This window comes from Pelodiscus sinensis, chromosome 11, assembly GCF_052426305.1.
Source record: "Pelodiscus sinensis isolate ZL-2025 chromosome 11, ASM5242630v1, whole genome shotgun sequence".
Lineage (NCBI taxonomy): Eukaryota > Metazoa > Chordata > Testudines > Trionychidae > Pelodiscus > Pelodiscus sinensis.
Genome location: NC_143062.1, coordinates 20,529,108 through 20,550,017, shown reverse-complemented (window position 1 = coordinate 20,550,017; position 20,910 = coordinate 20,529,108). Strand labels below are relative to the sequence as shown.

Here is a 20,910-nt window from a genome sequence, read left to right as displayed (position 1 = left end):
TTTAACGGAAAAGTTTTTCCGTTAAACGCATTTGCGGAAAAGAGCGTCTAGATTGGTACAGACGCTTTTCCACAAAAGCACTTTTTGCGGAAAAGCGTCCATTCCAATCTAGACACGGTTTTGCACAAGAAAGCTCCGATCGCCATTTTCGCCATCGGGGCTTTTTTGTGCAAAACAGTTTTTAGCTGTCTACACTGGCCCTTTTGCGCAAAAGCATTTCCGGAAAAGGGCTTTTGCCCAAACGGGAACATCAAAGCATTTGTTCAAGAAGAACTGATTTCGGACAGTAGAACGTCAGTGCTTTTGCGCAAAATCAAGCGGCCAGTGTAGACAACTGGCAAGTTTTTGCTCAAAAGCAGCTGCTTTTGTGGAAAAACTTGCCAGTCTAGACACAGCTGTCAACTGGACAAGCAAGATTCAGATAAATAGCTTTTATAAGGTCTGAAAACGAGTTTGTTAGTTCATTCTAAATTCTCCACTCTCTTCAGTAAACAAAGAGCTGGGAGAGCTTATGAACTTTTCAGCCTTTCTGTGTAGTTAACATGCTGAAGTCTAGTTGATTTTTTGTTGTATCTGAATTATGAGTGCACACATTGGCTGCAGTGTCTCTGCTTCCGTGAAATACAGTAGAAACTTGATTGTCTGATTCCTGATTAACCAGCACGCTGCCATCCAAAGGTAGGGAATGCACCATAGGGCTCTACTTAATTTAGGGCCCAGTGGCATCCCAAATTTAGTGAAGCTCTATGCAGCTGTATTCTGTCTGCCTAAGGATGGTCCTGACTTCAGCAGTGATATCAAAATCTCTGCATATGAGTTAAAAGCCCGGTTATTGCAAGTGGCCATTCATGTTAAGAAAAGCTGTTTCTTCTACTAAGAACTGGAAAGGATTTCACTGAATTTGGACAATTCTTAACATTGCCTAAAAAGCCATCCTGTTACTGCAAGGAAGAGCAAGGCCTTTTAACAATGCAAACCAAACAATCTTTGGTATAAGTACGGTCAGTTGTGCATGTGCATTTATAGTCTCCATTCCATAAAACATTATTAAAGCTATATATTGCTACAGTTTAATGTTAATAAGTGGATCTGTCCATATTGGATGAAATGTGGGAATTGTCTAATGTATTATGTGGCAAATGAACCTTGAAGATGACAGATGATATGCCAGCTTTATGTGTCACTTTGAAGGTTTATTTGTTGTATAATGAATTAGAGTCACATCTTATTCTTCATCCTATACACAGCTTGCTGTGAGCAGCCAGACAGTATTGAAGGATGGCTAGGTAAGCTGTCTGATGTATTTATACAGTGGGTGAACATAAATGACCCCAAATGAGCTGATAGCTTTTCCCATTTTTTTCATTTCTATATATAATGCAGATACACACTCAGGCAACTTTCATTTTGGCTACATCGGAACTAAAGGCTTCTTTCGGAAGAAGCATTTTTTGGAAGAGATCTTCAGAAAAAACTTCTTCCGAAAGAGAGCGCCCACATTACAAAAGTGCATCGAAAAAGCAATCTGCTTTTTTGAAAGAGAGCATCCAGAATGAATGGATGCCCTCTTACATGTAAGCTGTGATTGCTATAGATGGAATGGCCACCAGGGAGCTTGTGTTTTTTCCTCTTTCCTCTTTGTCACGGGGTGTCTGGTCCGCGCACCCCGCTTTCGCAGGCCCCTCTGGGCAATGCGGGGTACCACTCAGTTCTGGGCCTCCTGGGCGGAGTGGGGGGTCTGGGCCCACCCTCTCTCCGAACCCTGACCCAGGACCCTAACACCAAGAGTGTGACTCTCAGTGGTAGCAGGGGGGTGTAGACCCCAAACACGCCTGCTCTCAGGGTTCACGGCCTGCCCTGGGGCTGGTCCACTCCGCCGCCGGTTACTGCCCGTAGTTACCCTCCGCTCCTGCCGTCCCTTCGCCTTCCGTGCCCCCCCTCCACTCGCTTTCCTCGCGGCCCCCTCTGGGTTTGCGCCGTCTTTCCTCTTCCGTGTTCCCCCCCCCCCTTCCCTTGGTGCCCCCGTGCCCTTTATACTGCCTCCCCGGTGGTGGTTACCCTCACCCCCGCACTTCCGGGTTCCTGCCCCGACGCTCTCCGTCACACCCGTGACATCATCAGCGCGCCCAGGCGCTTGGTGATGACGCACTCCCTCCCCGTCTCTGGGAGTTCCCGGGGCTGCTCAGCCCGTGTCGCTAGCTCCCCCTTCACCGGCCACATCCTGCGGCGTCGGCGAGTGACAGGGTTGCTCCACCCCGTCACACATCTCTCCCCTTTCCCCAGTTCTTACACTCCCCGTTTGCTCGTTACCCGGCATCCGTGAGAGGCAGTCTGCGTTCAGGTTGTCTTTACCTGGTTTATGTTTTACTTCAAAACAAAATGGCTGCATGCTTAGATACCATCGGAGGATTCGCGCATTAGTGTCCTTCATAGTCTGCATCCACTTCAAGGGCGTGTGGTCAGTCACCAACGTGAAGGGGTTACCTATAAGAAAATAGCGCAGAGAGTCTACTGCCCACTTAATGGCTAACGCTTCCTTCTCTATTACGGCATAGCTTTTCTCTCATGGAAACAATTTCCTACTCAAGTACGCCACTGGGTATTCCACTCCCCCTTCCTCCTGTGCGAGTACCGCCCCGAGCCCCACGTCAGAGATGTCTGTCTGTACCAGGAACGGTTTTTCGAAATCAGGCGGTCGTAATACCGGCCCCGACATCAGGCATTGGCGAAGTGTTTCGAATGCCTGTACCCCTTGGGGTGTCCATAATACCTGCTGGGGTTGGTCTTTCTTTGTGAGATCCATTAAAGGGGCAGCTAGTGAGGCAAAATGGTTTATGAACCGCCGATAGTAGCCGGCGAGGCCTAGAAATTGGCGGACTTGCCTCTTGGTGTGCGGTTTTAGCCGTCCATTCCCCACTGTGTACCCTAAATAAGATACTTCCCGTTTCCCGAACTGGCATTTCTTCGGGTTTGCCGTGAGCCCTGCCCGCTGGAGCGCCCGCAAGACGGCTTCCAGCTGCTGTAGGTGGTCTTTCCAGGAGTTGCTGAAGACGACAATGTCATCTGTATACGCAGTTGCGTAGTCCCGGTGGTCCTCCAAGACTTCGTCCATCAGTCTTTGGAATGTGGCGGCCGCGCCGTGCAATCCGAACGGCCTGGTGACGAAATGGAATAGGCCGAACAGGGTGGCGAACGCCGTCTTTTCTTTTGACGCCGGTGACAGGGGTATCTGCCAATAGCCCTTTGTAAGGTCGATTGTTGACAAATACTTGGCCCGTCCTAAGCTCTCTAAAAGTTTGTCCACCCTGGGCATGGAGTACGCGTCGAATTTGGACACCGCGTTCACTTTGCGAAAGTCGATGCAAAATCGTATGGCTCCGTCCTTCTTTGGGACTAATACGATCGGGCTCCGCCACTTGCTTCACAATTTTTCCACTACTCCCCACCGTATCATATCTTGCAGCTCTTGTTGAACGGTGTCCCATACCTTCCTGGGGACGGGGCGTACCGGGTCTCTTATCTTGTGCCCAGGGTCCGTATTGATCTCGTGGCATACTAGAGTCGTCTTCTCGGGTCGGCTCGTCAGGCTGGCTGCCGATCGTCGCAGCACTGCTTGGAGTTGTTCCTGTTGGTCACAATTTAGCTCCGTACCCATGGGGCTAGCCGCCCAGGTGACCTCTTCCTCTCCCCACGGCCCAAACTCGATCTCTGTATTGAGGGCCTCTGCCAGGGGGGCCTCCCGGGGTATCCATCGTTTTAACAGGTTGACGTGGTAAACCTGGCTCTGCCGTCGTTTACCCCCCACTTGGACTTCGTAGTCCACCTCCCCAATCCTTTTGGTTACCCGGAATGGCCCTTGCCATTTGGCCAATAGTTTAGACTCTCCTGTTGGCAATAACACTAACACTGGGTCACCTGGACTAAAGGTCCTCGTTCGCGTTCCCACATTGTAATGGCGGGCTTGTGCTTCCTGTGCCTTTTTCAAATTCTCGTGGGCCCACCTCCCTATCATTTGCATTCTGTCCCGCAATTTAATTACATATTGGACCGCCCCTAATGCGGTCGAAGCTTGCTCTTCCCACCCTTCTCGTACCAGGTCTAGTATTCCCCAAGGCCGCCGACCATACAACAGTTCAAACGGGGAAAACCCCACCGAGGCCTGTGGTACCTCTTGTACCGCGAAGAGTAGGGGTGGTAATAACTTATCCCAGTCCCGTGGATCGTCCTGTACCAGCTTCACCTTTAGGGTCTGGTTGAAATGCTCAACTAATCCATCCGTTTTGGGGTGGTAGGCCGCTGTGCAAATCTTCTTCACCTGTAGCCACTTACATAACTCCTTCATTAGGCGGGACACCAGGTTTGTGCCCTGGTCGGTGAAGATCTCTTTAGGAAGTCTGACCCATGCGAACATCTTTACTAACTCATCCGCTATGGTGGCGGCATTGGTCTTACCCAAGGGGACCGCCTCTGGGTAACAGGTCGCATAATCAACTACCACCAATATATACTGGTGCCCTCTTCGAGTGCGTTCGAGGGGTCCTATAAGGTCCATGCCCACCCTCGTGAAGGGCTCCGTCACCAGTGGCATGGGCACCAGGGCTGCTCGGGGCACCCAGGCTCCGGCGGTCCACTGCCATTGCGGGCAAGACATACAAAAATTCTTAATATCTTGATACAACCCAGGCCAATAAAACCGCTGGAGCACCCGCTGCTGGGTTTTCTCCGTTCCCAGGTGCCCGGCCCAGTGGTTATTGTGGGCCAACTCCATCACTCGCCACCTATACGCCTTAGGCACGATCAGCTGGGTTTCTCCGCTCTCCGCCCCCGTGACCCGATATAATCTATCCCCCTGGATCTCGAAGTAAGGGCCTTGTCTGTGCCGCTTGCCTACCCCTTCGCCACCTTCCCTGGGTGCTAGCGTGTTTTCCCACGTGGGTCTTCCCGTTGCAGGACCAGGAAGTCTCCCGTATTGACCTCCAGGTCCATCACCAGCCTCTGGGGTTCAACCCTGCCCGCCCCTTGCTGGGGTGGCCGCGTCTTGTCCTCTTCCTGGGTTACCCATACTTCCCTTACGTCCCCCCGGCCGTCGGGGTCTCTCTCCCCTAGGAGTCGCCGCAGCCCGGGCCAGTCCCAGCCCAGCAAAACGGGGCAGGGCAGCCGTGGCGTTACCGCTACCCGTAGCTCTCCACCCTGTTGTCCGTCATGCAACCTGACTTGGGTTGTCGGGTATGGCCGGGTGTCGCCGTGTACACACTTGATCCATACCTGGGGCAGTGTAGGCACTACCGCTCCTAGGGCATCCCTTCTCACCAATGTCTGTCCGCACCCTGAATCCAATACGGCCTCTACCATTTCCCCATTCAAGCGCACTCGCCTCGTTATGCGGGCTCAGCTTACCTCTTGCCGTGGGCCCCTCCTGGGGGTAGGCTGTCCGTACGTGCAGTCCATCATGGGGCACTCCCTGCGAAAGTGGCCTTCCTGACCACACTGAAAGAATGTTGGCCTCGGTGGCGGGCCCGTCTTGCCTTCCGGGCTCCTCTCGTCATGGTTCCGGGTCTCCCTCCTTTCGTGACTCTTGGGGCTACGCCATACGGGGGCCAGCCGTCGATCTAGGCCTTGTCCCGGGGGGTTTCTCACGCTCGTCCCCTCGCTGTCGCGCCCCTCTTTCCCTCGTGGGCTAGGGCCTCCACGTCCCACCGGGTTGGTTCCCGTTCCTACCTTGCCGCGGTCTTCTAGTCCTTCCGCCGCCAGGAAATGCTCCATTAGGGTTACTGCCTCTTCCAGGGTCCCTGGTAAGTGTCAGCAAACCCACCGTTGACCTTCTGAGGGGAGCACCTGCAAATACTGCTCCAATACTACCAGGTCGGCCACCTGAGCCGTGGTTTTGGCGGCGGGTTCCAGCCATCGCAACCCCGCTTCCCTAATCCGTTGGGCCACCGCCCGGGGTCGTTCCCCCACTATGTACTTGGCTGCCTATAGGTCTCCGGTGAAATACCTAACTGGTCAAGTATTGCCTCCTTGACCTTGTAGTAACACAGGGAGTCCCGGTCGGACAGGCCCCTATAGGCGAGCTGTGCCGGGCCAGAGAGATAGGGGGCGAGTATAGTGGCCCAGTGTTCCTGGGGCCAGAGGGCTGCCGTTGCCACCCGCTCGAAAGTTACCAGAAACGCTTCCGCATCGTCCTCTGGCCCCAACTTGGCGAGCCTAATGGGGAGTCGCGAGTGTGTCGTCATATCATCGTCCCCTTCGGCGATGGGCCCGGCTACCCTCGTTCCATCCTTCAACTCCCGTACCAGCTGTCTTTGCTGCTCCCGAAATTCGGAGGTTAGTTGCTGTAACGCCTCCGTTTGTTGTCTCTGCAACTGGCGTTGGCTATCCACCAGCCACTCCACGATCTTGTCCGCGTCCATGGCGCCTGTATCTTCTCGCTAGTGAAGAGGCAGAAAACAAGAATAAAGCTACCCTGCTTTACGTGCCCTATGTCACAGGGCCCCCAATCGCTGCCCACATTCTCCACCACGTGTCACGGGGTATCTGGTCCGCGCACCCTGCTTTCGCAGGCCCCTCTGGGCAATGCGGGATACCACTCAGTTCTGGGCCTCCTGGGCGGAGTGGGAGGTCCGGGCCCACCCTCTCTCCAAACCCCGACCCAGGGCCCTAACACCAAGAGTGTGACTCTCAGTGGTAGCAGGGGGGTGTAGACCCCAAACACGCCTGCTCTCGGGGTTCACGGCCCGCCCTGGGGCTGGTCCACTCCGCCGCCGGTTACCGCCTGGCGTAATTACCCTCCGCTCCTGCCGTCCCTTCGCCTTCCATGCCCCCCCTCCACTCGCTTTCCTCGCGGCCACCTCTAGGTTCGCGCCGCCTTTCCTCTTCCGCGTTCCTCCCCCTTCCCTTGGTGCCCCCGTGCCCTTTATACTGCCTCCCTGGCAGTGGTTACACTCACCCCCGCACTTCCGGGTTCCTGCCCCGACGCTCTCCGTCACACCCGTGACGTCATCAGCGCGCCCAGGCTCTGGGCGTTCCCGGGGCCGCTCGGCCTGTGTCGCTAGCTCTCCCTTCACCGGCCACATCCTGCGGCGTCGGCGAGTGACGGGGTTGCTCCACCACGTCACACCCCATCACACTCTTCTTCTGAAAGAACTCCCTCTTCCCCGTCCACACACGCTTTTTTGCGAAAGAGCTCTTTCACAAAAAAGCTTCTTCCTCATAGAATGAGGATTACCAATGCCAGAAAAACCCCTCTGATCATTTGATTTTCTTGCAGAAGAATGCAATTGTACTGTGGACGTTCCTCAAGTTTTACAAAACTCTGTAGTGTAAATACCCTTTGGGGTATTTGCTGACAGTGCATGGTTGCGATGGGCATTCAAGCCTAAAGTGTAGGAAATTGCTAAGTCCAGGAACAAAGTGAAAGCAAGTCTAACCGAAGTCACTATTACCTATTTGGGATCATTGGAGTAATTGATATTATTCGAAATGTCGTCTTGCTGGCAACATCAGGTTGTAAATCAGAATTCCCCATTGTTTCCAGTGTGGAATTATTCTTACAAAGAATATTGCTTGGGTTTTCCCTGCTATTGTTAACGAGAAAAAACACTCAATGCACTCTCACTCAGTGGATCACAAGTTGCTTGAATTCCCCGCCCCCCACCTCTTGCCAGATCACTTGTGTGTGGGTTGTTTTTTTTATGTGAAATAACAAAGGGAAGTGGTTCCCTCTGGTAACTTAACCAGAAAAGTTGAGAGGTGAATCATGTGTATGTCTGAGGGAAGCGTATTGTAGCTTTGAAGACTTACACAAGTTTTCTGATAGAATTGACTTTCGCTGGAGAAAAGAATTCCTTTCACAGCAGCTGCTCCTTTGCACGATACTTAACATATCATGAGGTACATCTACTCAGCACAGCTGTTAAACACCCCCTATCTGGATGGCCCAGGTCAGCTGACTCAGGCTTGCAGGGCTCAGGCTGCAGTGCTGCAATATTGCTGGTAGATGTCCGGACTTCAGTGAGTGTCCCAGAGCCTGTGCTTCTCACCATGCCCAAATATCTACACGGCCATTTTTAGCCCTTCAGCCTGAGTCAGCTTGGACCTGGAGCTTTATTTCAGTGTAGACACACCCTTTGAGGGACAATGGCGAGCGAGGTCCTGTGTTCTATGGGTTAAAGACTAGCTTTCGAACTTCCACAAAGCTCTTCTTCAGGTCTTTCCTGGAGCTCTGTGTAAGCTCAAAAGCTTGTGTCTTTCACCACAGACATTGGACAAATGGAACATGTTACCTTGTCCACCATGTCTCTTTAGAACAGCGGGACCAACATGGTTACAGATACACTGTAAACATGAAGGATGTGGGAGATAAAAAGCACCTTCTTGAAAACACCTCCCCCTCCTCTTGTGAATCTTTAGCCTATTTCTGACTGTTAAATGCATTCTTCTTGGTAAAGGGTGCAGTGTGCAGTTTATTTCTGTCAAAGTTTCTTTGATCAATTGTTTTTTTCTATATTTAGAGCCGTCCATTTCAGGGACCAAAAATAGTTCAAGGAAAAAAAGAAAACCCCACATCAATGTATTGCAGAACAGACATTTCTGAGAGTGCATAAAATAACTCCGAGCGGGCCAGTATCAAGCTTATCAAGCAGTATTAAGCTCCCACAATTTTCTACTGTGCTTAGAACAGGAAATCAGCATGGTCACTGTGTGCTGTGGGTTGGCAGCTGCTGATTTCAATGGTGACCTCTGTGCACGGAAGCAAAGAACCACATTCTGACTTTGGATACATGTGAGCAAATCACACAAAAGGGATGGGAGAGATGCACACACATATGCAAGTCAACATCTGATTCAGTGTGAGGTGCATGCTAGCGATTACCATTTATGCCATCCAGCTGCTATTTGGAAGAAAGCAACAGTGTGGTACTTACTAACACATATTTCAATAAAGCCACATGCCTCTACGCTCCATATAATGGCAACAAGACCAGTCTCTTGTAATAGTCCAGTGATTAGTAACTAATGACTGAATAACTTACAGCCACTTACAGGGAGGACGGGCCAGATAAGAAGGGACTGAAACGTTTGTTTTCTTGGTATTTGATGCCAAGAAGTGCCAAGTTGAGGGTACAGACGAAGGACAGAGAGAGAGTTTATGGTGTATAACAGGGAGCACCATGAAAAGGGATCTGGGATACTTTACCTTGGATGAAGGCATGGAGGAAGGAATGTGGCCCTGGGCTATGCATGCAGCCCAAAGCAATGTGAATGAATCTCAGCACCTGCAGTGAGGAGTATAAGGTCACTAGTACAGGAGGAGTCCAGTTCAAGAAGAGAAAGATGCCTGTACAAACAACAGATGGTGTGGGCAACAGTGATGCAAAGGCAGTAGCAGAGGTAGTTAGGACTTCGCTGCACAGCGAAATTGACCAGGATAGCTCTTCCAAAGTGGAGTTACTCTGGAATAGCTATTCCATTTTAAATTCATACCCTACCTTACTCTGGAATAACTTCCTGGAGTATGTAACACCGTTAGATCATGAAATTCTGTCCTGGATCCTGTCCAACTACAGGATGGCAGTCACTGCACATTGTCAGTATGGTAAGCAAAAAGCAGATAAGCAATATCCAATAAGAAGATGTCCAAGAAAAGTGACTGCAGCAAAACAAGATGTGCTTTGGAATTTAAAGCAATTGTGTAATAAGTGATGAAGCAAAATCAGCGAAATGAGCTCCCAACATTTGCAAATGCAGAAATCCCAGCTATGTTCTCTCTTCCTCTTACACACAGAGTTTGTAAAGGGCCAGATTCTTTATTGCTTTGTGCCTTGTATAAAGAGCTGGAGGAATGGCACATATTTAGGCCAGGAAATTGGAAAGCCAGAGGGCAGAATGCTAATGTAAAGGACAGCATGGCTGAGAGATCTTTACAGAAGCAGGAAAGGAGGGTGTGGATTTACACCAGCGTGAGAAAAGAAGATGTTTTTTTCTTTGCAAGGAGATAAGCTGATCTAAAGTTTTGATAGATAGAAAGAAAAAAAAATAAGTAGAGCAGAATGAAAATCACAAAGATGTGACTATAAACTCAACTGCTAGTAAGGCCAGCAAAATGGAAGGTATATTGCTGGAAAAATCAAATGGGGTAAATTATTGTAGTTAGTAGCAATTTACTGCCAAACTGCAAGAGATCCCTGAAGACCAGTCTTCCCGGAGGGGATTCCAGCAGTGCCAGGAAGTGCTGCTGGAGTTAACACTGTCTGTGTTTTCATTATTACGTGCCCTGGCTTACAGAACAACCTAGGGCTGCCATAGGTATGGCTGAATGGGCAGTTGCCTAAGGGTCTCATCCTGTTCTCATAGAAGCAGAGCCAGACCCTTGCCCCTCGCTAAATCTCCTTTATGTTGCTCTAAAGGGACAGCTGGGAAGCTTCTGGTGGTGTAAAGCCAGCCTGTCTGGCTTAGCATCACTCTTGTCCTGCACCCTCCATAGAAGTGCTATATTGGGCATTGTCTGAATGCTGCTGATCCATGTTCTGCTAGAGCCTGAATTGACCTCCTGTTGCCCCAAGCTTGGGTGAGCAGAAAGGAGTCCTGCTGTCACCTCTGCCCTACCCAACCACAGGTCACCTGTCTGAAGGAGTCCGATCCTTTCCCTCCATTATCTGAAAACACACCCATGCACACATACGTGCGTGCGCGCGCACACACACACACACGCATGCACACACGGGATGTTAAGTATCAGTTAATTGAATAGTCGGTTAACCTCATGAATTCTTATTGATTACTCGACTATTCGATTGTCCCTGGGGGTGGGGCCAGTAGCCAGTGTGCTCCAGCCCCACTCCCGGGGAGCCCCCTGCCAGCCCACACTGCTGCCTCTGTAAAAACCAGCCCCCCTCACAGACTAGCTGCCTGTTGCCCCATGCTGCTGTCTCTGATAAGAGGCAACAGTGCGGGGTGGCAGCAGCCCCCGGGTGTGGAGGGAGGGGGTCTGAGCTCCCGGACCTGGCGTGAGCCAGAACTGAGCTGAGCTGCCTTCCCGCCTGGCTCCTAAAACATGTTAAATGCAAAGCTACAGTAGGGGTAGGTCCCAGAGTCGGCATGAGCCAGGACTGAGCTGGGCTGCTGGCCAGCCTGCTAAAAAAATGTACTGGAGGGGGGTGGGGCGGGAAATGCATGTAGTCTATAGCATTAACCTATAAGCTTTTGCTTATTGGTTAATCAACTACACTGTGATGTCCCTAACACACACACCTCCAATGTTTTCCCAGGCTTGTTCAGCTGCTGTTCTACTCCAGCAATTTTACACCTACAAATGCTGAAAACAATTATGAGCCAAATCAGCTGGGGAGGTGGGAGAATTTAAACAGAAAAAATGTGAATGATAATTGGGAATCATTTAAGAATTCCTTACTAGACTTCCTGAAAGCCGTAGTCCAACAATTGAGGAAGACAATATGTGTTAAAAACCAGAACTAGTTTATAGGGGAAGTGAAGGCAACTATAAAAATATAAGAAATAGAAAAAAGGAATTTGGTACAAATGAATATAAATCAATAATAGGAACTGTAAAAATGTGATAAAGGAAGACAAGGGACAGCAGAAGTCTATTGCCAACAGAGTTCAGGGCAATAAGGAGGTGGTTTTACTCTCTATATATAAAGAGTAAAAAGAATTCTGATAATGAAATTGGTCTATTACTAGGTGAAAAGGGCAGAATCAATAATGCAGAAAAGGCAGAAGTATTCAGTAAGTATTTCTGTTCTGTATTTGGGGAAATGATATAATCTCATCCTATTGTGATAACATTACATTAGTATCTCTGAAGGACATTAAACAGAAGCTACTAAAGTAAGGCGTTTTTTAAATCAGCAGATCCAGATAAATTGCATCTGAGTGTTTTTTAAAGAAGTGCCTGAAGAGCTTGCTAGACTGTCAGTGCTGACTTTCAGTAAGTTGTGGACCACTGGAGAATTTCTGGAAGATAGCTAATGTGCCAATTTTTTAAAAGGATAAATGCGATGACCTAACTATTTATAGACCCGCTAGCCTGACATTGTTCCTAGGCAAGATAATGAAACAGCTGATACGGGACTTGTTTAATAAAGGATTAAAGAAGGATAATGTAATTAATGCAAATCAAGATAAGCATATGAAAAACAAATCCCTTCAAACTAACCTGATTGTGTGTGTATGTGTTAAGATTGCAGGTTTGCTTGATAAAGGTAATAATGTTGAGATCCGATACTCAGACGTCTTTAAGGAATTTGTCTTGGTACAGGTTGGACCTCTCTAGTCCAGCAACATCTGTGGTCCAGCATGAGGTTAGCTAACTACATGTCCATTTATCATGAGTGTGGCCGAATTTCCTGTAGTCCCATACATTTTGTTTACAGCTACCAGTCCTGACTTTCAGTGTTCTGTGCTGTGGTTGGCTCTAATTTACTCCTCGATGTCTTCTAAGGGCGTAGGAAGCAGTGGAAGTGTTGGTAATGCTGCTCGATAATAGTGGCCTCCTGTGGTTTGGAAAATTCTCTGGTTCGGCAACGGTCAGGTCCCAAGGGTGCCGGACAAGAGAGGTTAATCCTGTACTGCACAACATTTTGATTTAAAAAAACAAACCCTAGAAAAACATAAAGTTAACATGGCACATATTAAATGGAAAACAAACTTCCCATAATGTAACTGTAAACTGGGAATCGCCATCAAGCAATCCATTTCTCATGGGTCCCTACAGGGATCAGTTCTTAGGCCTATGCTATTTAACATTTTTATTGATGACCTGGTAGAAAACATAAAATCATCACAGATAAACTGTGAAAATGGCACACAAATTGGGGGAGTAATAAATAATGAATGGGGCAGGTCCCTGTGTCAGAGAGATGGATTGCCTGGCAAAATTGGGTACAAGGAAACTGGGTGTAATAACTGGTTAAATGTAAACATACATCTGGGAACCAAGACTCTAGGCCATACTTACAGGATGAGGGACTGTGCCCTGGGAAACAGTGACCCTGAAAAAGATTTGGGGGTCATGGGCTGCATCTAGACTGGCATGATTTTCCGCAAATGCTTTTAACGGAAAAGTTTTTCAGTTAAAAGCATTTGCGGAAAAGAGCATCTAGATTGGCACGGACGCTTTTCCGCAATAGCACTTTTTGCGGAAAAGTGTCTGTGCTAATGTAGACGCGGTTTTGCACAAGAAAGCCCCGATCGCCATTTTCGCGATCGGGGCTTTATTGTGCAAAACAATACCATGTGTCTCTCCTATCACACACTGCCACCCTGTTCTGCAATCCTCTGAGTCACAGGCCTCAGGCTGGAGCAGCTGTGCTGACTGTGTCCATCTAGGACCCCTGCTCTTCAGAGATGGGATATGGAAGAAGGGGAGCACCTGACTGCAGCTCTTCCCTCTCCACACCACCCCTGGCTCTGCACTGCTGGCAGGTGAATCCTGGAATCAGCTTGGTTGCAGGACGGAGCAAGGGTGAGGGGTCAGCTGAACACACAGTGGCTGTATCTAGACTGGCAAGTTTTTCCGCAAAAGCAGCTGCTTTTCCGGAAAAACTTGCCAGCTGTCTACACTGGCCACTTGAATTTCCACAAGAACACAGACTTCCTACTGTCTGAAATCAGTGCTTCTTGTGGAAATACTGTGCTGCTCCCGTTTGGGCAAAAGTCCTTTTGCACAAACAAAAGGGCCAGTGTAGACAGCTCAGATTTGTTTTGTGCAAAAAAGCCCCAATCGCGAAAATGGCAATCGGGGCTTTTTTGCGCAAAAGCGCGTCTAGATTGGCCACAGACGCTTTTCTGCAAAAAGTGCTTTTGTGGAAAAGCGTCCGTGCCAATCTAGACGCTCTTTTCCGCAAATGCTTTTAACGGAAAAGTTTTCTGTTAAAAGAATTTGCGGAAAATCATGCCAGTCTAGACGCAGCCGCCAGTGTGACAGACGGCTGACTAAGCCAGAGCTCTGCCACTACAGCCTGGCTGAAAAGGTCAATTAGAACCAGCTGAACAAGCCCAGGCCTGAAGGGCTAATGGAATCAGCTGTGGGTGTCATTAGCTAGAGGTCTATATAAGGCAGCCAGAGCAGAGCGGAGCAGCCTAGAGTAGGGTGTGGCTGAGGCTAAAGCTAAAAAGAGAGGCTGGCTGAGGTTGCTGTAGTCCAAAAGCTTTGTAAATAGAAGGTGGTGGGAAACTGACAATAAAAGCCATGGTGACTGCACCAGAAGGGGTCTTTGGCTGGTTTATGGACCAGAATGTGTCCCAGGGCAAGGGGCCTGAGTGAGGACCTTGCCACAACAGATAATAGCAGTCTGGGCAGCGCAGGGGTGGCTTTCTTGGCACAAATTATCTGGAAGAAGAGGAGGAGGTAGAACTATGTCCCCTCTTCGCTCCATTATCATGCTATAGATTTGGCCAGGAACACCAGGGCTATGTCTACACTGCTGGCTTCTTGTGCAAGAACATGCAGAGTGTGTCTGCTGCATGTGTGTTCTTGCGCAAGTAAATTCACAGTGAAGTGTTGGAAAAGAGAGCTTCTTGTGCAAGAGTTATTCCTCTCCCCACAAAGAATAAGCTTGCTTGCGCAAGAAGGCAGTATGGACGGGCAACAGGGGTTTCTTGTACAAGAAACCCCTATGGTTAAAATGGCCATCAGAGCTTTCTTGCGCAAGAGACGCCATGGACGCTCTTGTGCAAATGCACATGGCAGTGTGGACATGCTCTTGCTCAAGAATTTTTGTGCAGAAACTCTTGCACAAGAAGCCTGCAATGTAGACGTAGCCCAGGGGAAGCACGCTGCAGAATCCTAGCCACTGCTCTCCCCGGGAGGAAATGGTGTTCTGCACCACTCCCAATGTGGATCAGTATCTAAATCCCACAGCAGGGCCCCAAATGCAGTCTGTCACATCAATCTTACCCAGTCCAGTCACCAATCTTGGGACGACTGGGCAAAGGGATGTGTGTGTGACGGACTCCGGTGTCCCCCCCCCCCCCCCAACCCCCCACGGCAAGCTTTTGGAAATTTACTCATGGTCATGAATATACATAACTCAAAGGTGGTTTGAGCTAATATTTCATGTAACCCATCCATCTTCATGTAATAATCTGCTGGTTCTGTTTATCTTACTCGTATGTATCATTTGTGTGTGGAAAATTAGACACATGGAATGGGAAATACTTGGTGAGTTTCAAATGTATGAATGGGAGACATGAAGGGTGTTACCTGCAACTTCTAGATGAGCCTCTTTTAAGCAATCTTTTGTCCTTAAGTCTGAGCTGTGGTTGGTAGGGAGGGGCCGCAACTCCTTAACAAAAGGGATAGGAGAGGAGAGGCCTTGGTCTTTTTGGCTGGGCTACACCTGGAAGGAGGAGCCGGAGACCCTAGGGTAGGGAAGAAAGCCCTGGTTTAGAGTGGGTGTTTAGAGTTTAGGGTGAGTTTAAGTTTGCACTGAGGTTTCAGTGGAGAATTAGCCCAGCGATTTTGTTTCTTTTGATTATTTGTAACCTACTTTGCTCTGCCTACTTTCTCTTATTACTACTTAAATCCTACTGCTTCAACTTAATAAAACCATTTTTATTTTCTATCAAACCCAGTATAAGTGATTGTTACCTGGGGGGGCAACCAGTGTGCACATTCCCGCTTTCATTGCTAAAGGGGGCTTAGTAATCCTTTGGGGTTGGATCCCATCTGGGGAGTGCTCTCTCCTAGGAGGCTGGGCCCTAAACTGCACTCTCCTTGGACCTGAAGTGGTTCAGTGTCTGTACTGCTTCTCTGTGGGGGCAGGGATCTCAGCTTGGGGCCTTGGTTGGAGGAGACCAGCAGAGCTGGCCCAGCAGGACCGGGCAGTGAGGAGCCCCAGAGAGCAGGAAGGCGAGTGACAGTGGCCGTGTCAGCACCCCCGGAGGCACCCCGAGGGGTCATCTGTGACTGCACCCTGTCACAGTGTGATTTTAGCTCAAATCGGGGAATGCTCCAAAACGTAGTATTCTTTTTCCCTCTCCACTTCCACTCACTAATATGGCCTTCAGAGAGAGACATGGGCTAGTCAGGGTTTGAACATGCACCTAGGAATCAGGGACTCCAGAGCTCTGTGATTGTGAGCAACTCATTTACTCTTCCTCCCTCAGTTTTCCAGTGGTAAAAGAGAGATGATAATATTCCCTAGATATATATTTGCTCAATTATATTATTTTTTTCCTTTGGCTGGAAATCGTTGCAACTACTCCAGTGTGTGTGTGTGTGTGTGTGTGTATATTTTTCAGAAAAGGTTCCATGATTGTTTTCATAATGACTTCATTATTAACAATGCAAAGTCACCTGACATAAAACAAGAGAAAAGTTCCTCCCACTCCCATTAGAAATCACTTTTCAAAGACATTGCCAACAAGAGATGGGAAATACAAAATGTGCTTCTAATGTCCCACTGTGCTAGAATTCTCTCATAACAAGGAGGACCTATTAGCATTCTCATCTCCTCCAGGTAGGAACAATTCTCAGCGCTCACAAGGGAGAAATCGTTCAATTCATCTAAAAGCCATCGAGGCACGGTTCCTTTTTTCTCCTTGTAATGGCTGTATCTGTATTTCTTCATCCCCCCTCCATTACACCAGCCCCATTAACTGTTTTCTAATATTGTTCAAGAGCTGTGGGGGTGTGCTGCCTTTCTATTTTATATTGTAATAGAAATAGATTTGAGAAAAGAATGCAAAAAACCCACACGCATACAAATCCAAGCAGATCACCCCCCCCCCCCCTGCATCTGTCCTTTCCAAATTTAAAGTCAAACATAGCCATGTGAGAACAGCAGCATCACCAGGGTTAACAAGGTTTGAGTTATTCTCAAGTACGTGCTAAGATGAGCAGGTGTTATGGGCCCAAAGTCACTCACTATGCTACAACTAAAAACCTGCAGCTGTGCCAGCCAGCTGACTTGTACTTGCCAGGCTCAGGCTAAGGGGCTGTTAAATTTTGGTGTAGACATATATGCTCAGGCTCTAGGACCCTGTGAGGTGGGAGGGTCCCAGACCTTGGGCTGAACCAGAATTTCCACACCACAATTAAGCAACCCCGTAGGCTGAGCCCTATGAGCTGGAGTCAGCTAACACAAACTAACTGTCTGATTGCCAGGTAGGCATACCCTAAGCAGCTTTGGATATTCCAGCTGGAAACTGGAGTGAAGCACTATTAAATTACAAAAGGGGATCACCTGTGTTACACTGCATCCATGCAATGGAGGACACATCAGTAAATCAGACTACAAACTAAAATTGAGGTGGCTGAAGTGGCATAGCTTAATTTGACTTTTGCCCTGCTGTGTAGACAGACCCTTACAGAATAGCCTCACTATGGGATCAGCTGCAAAAGCAAGCTCTACATTAAATACACAGATACGCAAAATGGTTTGTTTTGAAAGCCTTTGCTGTGGTATTAACGTTGTTTGTTGACAAGTCTTGCAAATGCAGGCACTCTGCGCTCCATGCAACTACTCGTAGAGAAAGGTGCATTTTACGGAGTTCCTCTTCACTTCTCCCATCCCAGATTTACTCTCTTCCTTCACCTCTGGCCTGTCTCTGCCTTCTCTGTATTTGCTGTTTTGCTGTGATTGTTTTTCCCTGTAACTACTGCCTATCACCCAAAGAGCACTGAGTTCAGTTTCTGGCACTAAGAAAAAAAGCAGATGCCCTTAGCAACAAATGGTGCCGGTAACTGCTTCCTTTTACTTCATGGGCATTTCTAGCACTTGATTAGAAATTCTTTACAATTGTATGTTCTGCATCAGCATGCAGCGCCAGCTCTTGACTTTGGTGTTTTTGTAGCACCTCGGTCTTGCATGGGTATGTGATCTCCACGCCCCCGCGGTGTTTCCTGCAAGATTTCCTCTCCTGCTATGCACATTTAACTCAGCGGAAGGGTGGAGGTGCTTTCAGAGCAACAGCTCGGTCTCTGATGTGCCTCAGCGAGGTTTTTCTGAAGTGCTGCCCGTGGGTTACCAGTGGCGAAGGAAAAGCACGGTGGCATTAACGATGAGTAGTTAGCTCGCTGGCACAAAGGAATCCATGTGGACGTGGGGCAAGAGAGTTTGGTCTGGTCATGTGCTGAGGGAATCCCACGATTACTCCTGCCTGCCTAGAAGGGGGAGGAGGGGATGCTCTCTCCTTGGCACCTTTCCTAGCCACAAGCTTCATAAAAGCCCTTCTGAATTAGCGCCCTCTGGAAGGGGGCCGCTGATGTCTTAGAGACAGGGTGAGAGCTAGAGGTTGGTGGAGCTCCTGTGTCCTATGGCAGTCTCAGCCCATGAGCAGCCAAGCAGGTGTCCTAGCAGGAACCGATACCGGCAGCACTAACCCCTGCAGATTCCCTTGCAGTTGCATGACTGCTACTTACAGCCACAAGAGCTTCCAGTGCTGGGCTGCAGAAGGAGGGGAGAAAAGGGGGCTATTTCCCTAGGGACTGATGATTTAAAAGATTCCAGGGCTGTCCACTGCTATTGCGGCAGCTGCAGTAGCCAGAGCCTCGGGCTCTTTAAATTGCCCCCCGTGTCCTGTGTGATGCGGTCCAAGTCCCCGCATCTTGTCGCCAGCCCTGTTCCAGTGTATGTATTTGTGTGCAAGCAGAAAGAAGGTGTTACAGCTTGTCTGCACACTATACTGTATGGGAAGGGGAGTAAGCTACCCCAGTGCAAGGCATCTTTGTATAACTGCATCCTTGCTGGGGCTTATCCTCAACTATATCAGTAAAAAAAGTCACACAGACATTCCCAACTGAACTAGTGAGACTAGTACAACTTCCTGGTGTAGAGACCAGCCCTCATTCTCATTTACCCTAAGGTCCCTTTATGTTGCTCTGGAAGAGTAAAAAGCTGATGAGTGAGTGTAGCTGTAATTTATGCCTGTTTTAAGGCTGCTTCTTCATGCTTCCCAGAATAGTGCAAAGGGACGTGAGCATATGTGAGAATCAATAACATAGGGTAGGCAACTCGCATGAGTTGCCAGTAGGGCAGCTAACAAAACTGTAACCAAATTGAAAGAGCCATCCCCCTCCTCCCATTACATTGGCAGGTACCAGTTGTCTTCAAGCTGTGCATCCTTCACAATTATGCAGCTCTCACAGCTTCAGCTGAGATATAATTATTTGCTCCCTCGGTGACTACTGCCCGCTGTGTTAATGCTAGAGAAAGTAGTCCATAAATTACAGCCTAGACTGTTTGGTAAATGCCTGATGTGCAAATAAAATGGAATTGAAAGGTCTGACCCTGCTAAAGCAAGTGAAACCCAAATAACTTTTGCCTTCTTACTTGCAGATTCCACCAAGAACAGACTGGGGCTATCGTAGCTTCTGCACGCTGCAGAGAAAATGACTATCAGCCCAAGTTAAACACAAGCAGTAGCGCACCTGATAAACAAATATCGTCAGATCAAATCATTCCCATACATACAGTGAGTACAATACATGTTGCCGAGGTCTATGGACATAAGGATATTTATAAGAAACCCATCTCTCGTATACCTGGATAGTCAATGTCAGAAACAAAGAATTTGCTGTCTTGGACCAGAATGAAACATGGTTAGAAATATGTGCCTTAAGAGACTGAGTAGAAAACTACTTAATTATTCTTATGAATCTGAAAATTTTATACATAAGATTATTTAAAAATGCTTCCAGATGTAATTTAAATAAAATAATGAATGTTGATGCTTACAATAAGTAGCCATTCTCTACAAAGTGCTAAAAATCACGGCAAGAATATAATATTCTCCTGTAAATACTATAAAGAGAAATAGTAACTATTTGTATATTTGCTTCATGTAAAGTCACTGATAACAACTACACATTCATATGACTGCAAACTTCTTTTAACCTGTGTTCTTTTTGTAAACATTCCAGGAAAAAAAACATATTTTTGCACACTAGTATCAGAATTACAATAAAGATTTCTTTTTAATGAAAAAGCCACTTTGTTGCCACTTTGTTCCCACTTTCCAGCCCTTATAAAATATGATTGTGAGTTGAACCCTGACAATAGACTTAATTGTGTGACCTTGTTATGATGAATTCAGATGTTTCACTATGTCTCTCCCCACCTTCACCCACTAAATTTTGAAAGACTTTTAGTTATTTTCACCAACTCAGATTGTTGGAGTTTACCGAGGAGTCTTTTAAAATCCCACTTCATTTTGGCCCCAATTCAGAAAAGCCCTTTAGTGTGTGTTAAAGTTAAGCTCGTGCTTAAGTCCCACTGAAATGATGTTAAACATGTGCTTCAGTGCTTTGTTGCATTGAGCCGTTCGGTGGCCATGGTGACTATTGGAATTCTGCAGCTGAGTGGACGTGTGGCTTGCTGGTTGTGGTCTGATCAGTGCTCTCGGAGTATTGCTGAGCACTCAGTTTCCATTGACTTTACTTGGAGAGACAAACACTCATTCTTCTTCAGGAAGGTCTCGTGGGATCTGGCCCTTGTGACTTCACCGATAATGCTCCTCCAGCTCTCAGTTGTCTTGTTATAGTGCTAGTGAGCAAAAGGCCTGAAAGTTCCTGGGACAAAGTGGGAATTGTCTTAATGTTTTGTATGAATACAGTGTGTGTCTCAGTTTCCCCTGTGCACCGTTAACTAGGTGTTGGGAAAAAGGCAGTTTATTCTTTGTCATGATCCATGGGGAGACTGGGGTAGGGGTGGGAGTTCTGCTCCTTTTCCCATTGCCCCACCCAGCGGAGAAAAGGGCAGAAATCTGCCTCCAGCCCGGTACACAGATGCATCATCAGCTCCTTGCACCTCTCCCCTCTTGTCTGTCTTACTGCCACAAGTTCCCCTTCCCCAGCTAATGTGGGATGGGGAGGAAAGAAGAGCAGAAGAACTTGGGGATCCTAGGCTAAGGACAGAGCAGAGTCACATGGGGGGTCACATGAGGCGG

General features: G+C 48.2%; 1 protein-coding gene across 1 annotated transcript in view; it reads left to right on the top strand.

The window, feature by feature from the left end:
* SUSD3 (sushi domain containing 3) overlaps positions 1-19,950 on the top strand; it is a 67,594-nt gene extending 47,644 nt beyond the window's left edge. Inside the window, exon 5 of the mRNA XM_075938923.2 lies at positions 19,302-19,950. Within this exon, the coding sequence (XP_075795038.2) occupies positions 19,302-19,515 (214 nt within the window). The 3' untranslated portion in view covers positions 19,516-19,950. The remainder of the gene's footprint in view (positions 1-19,301) is intronic.
* The last annotated feature ends 960 nt before the right edge of the window (positions 19,951-20,910 follow it).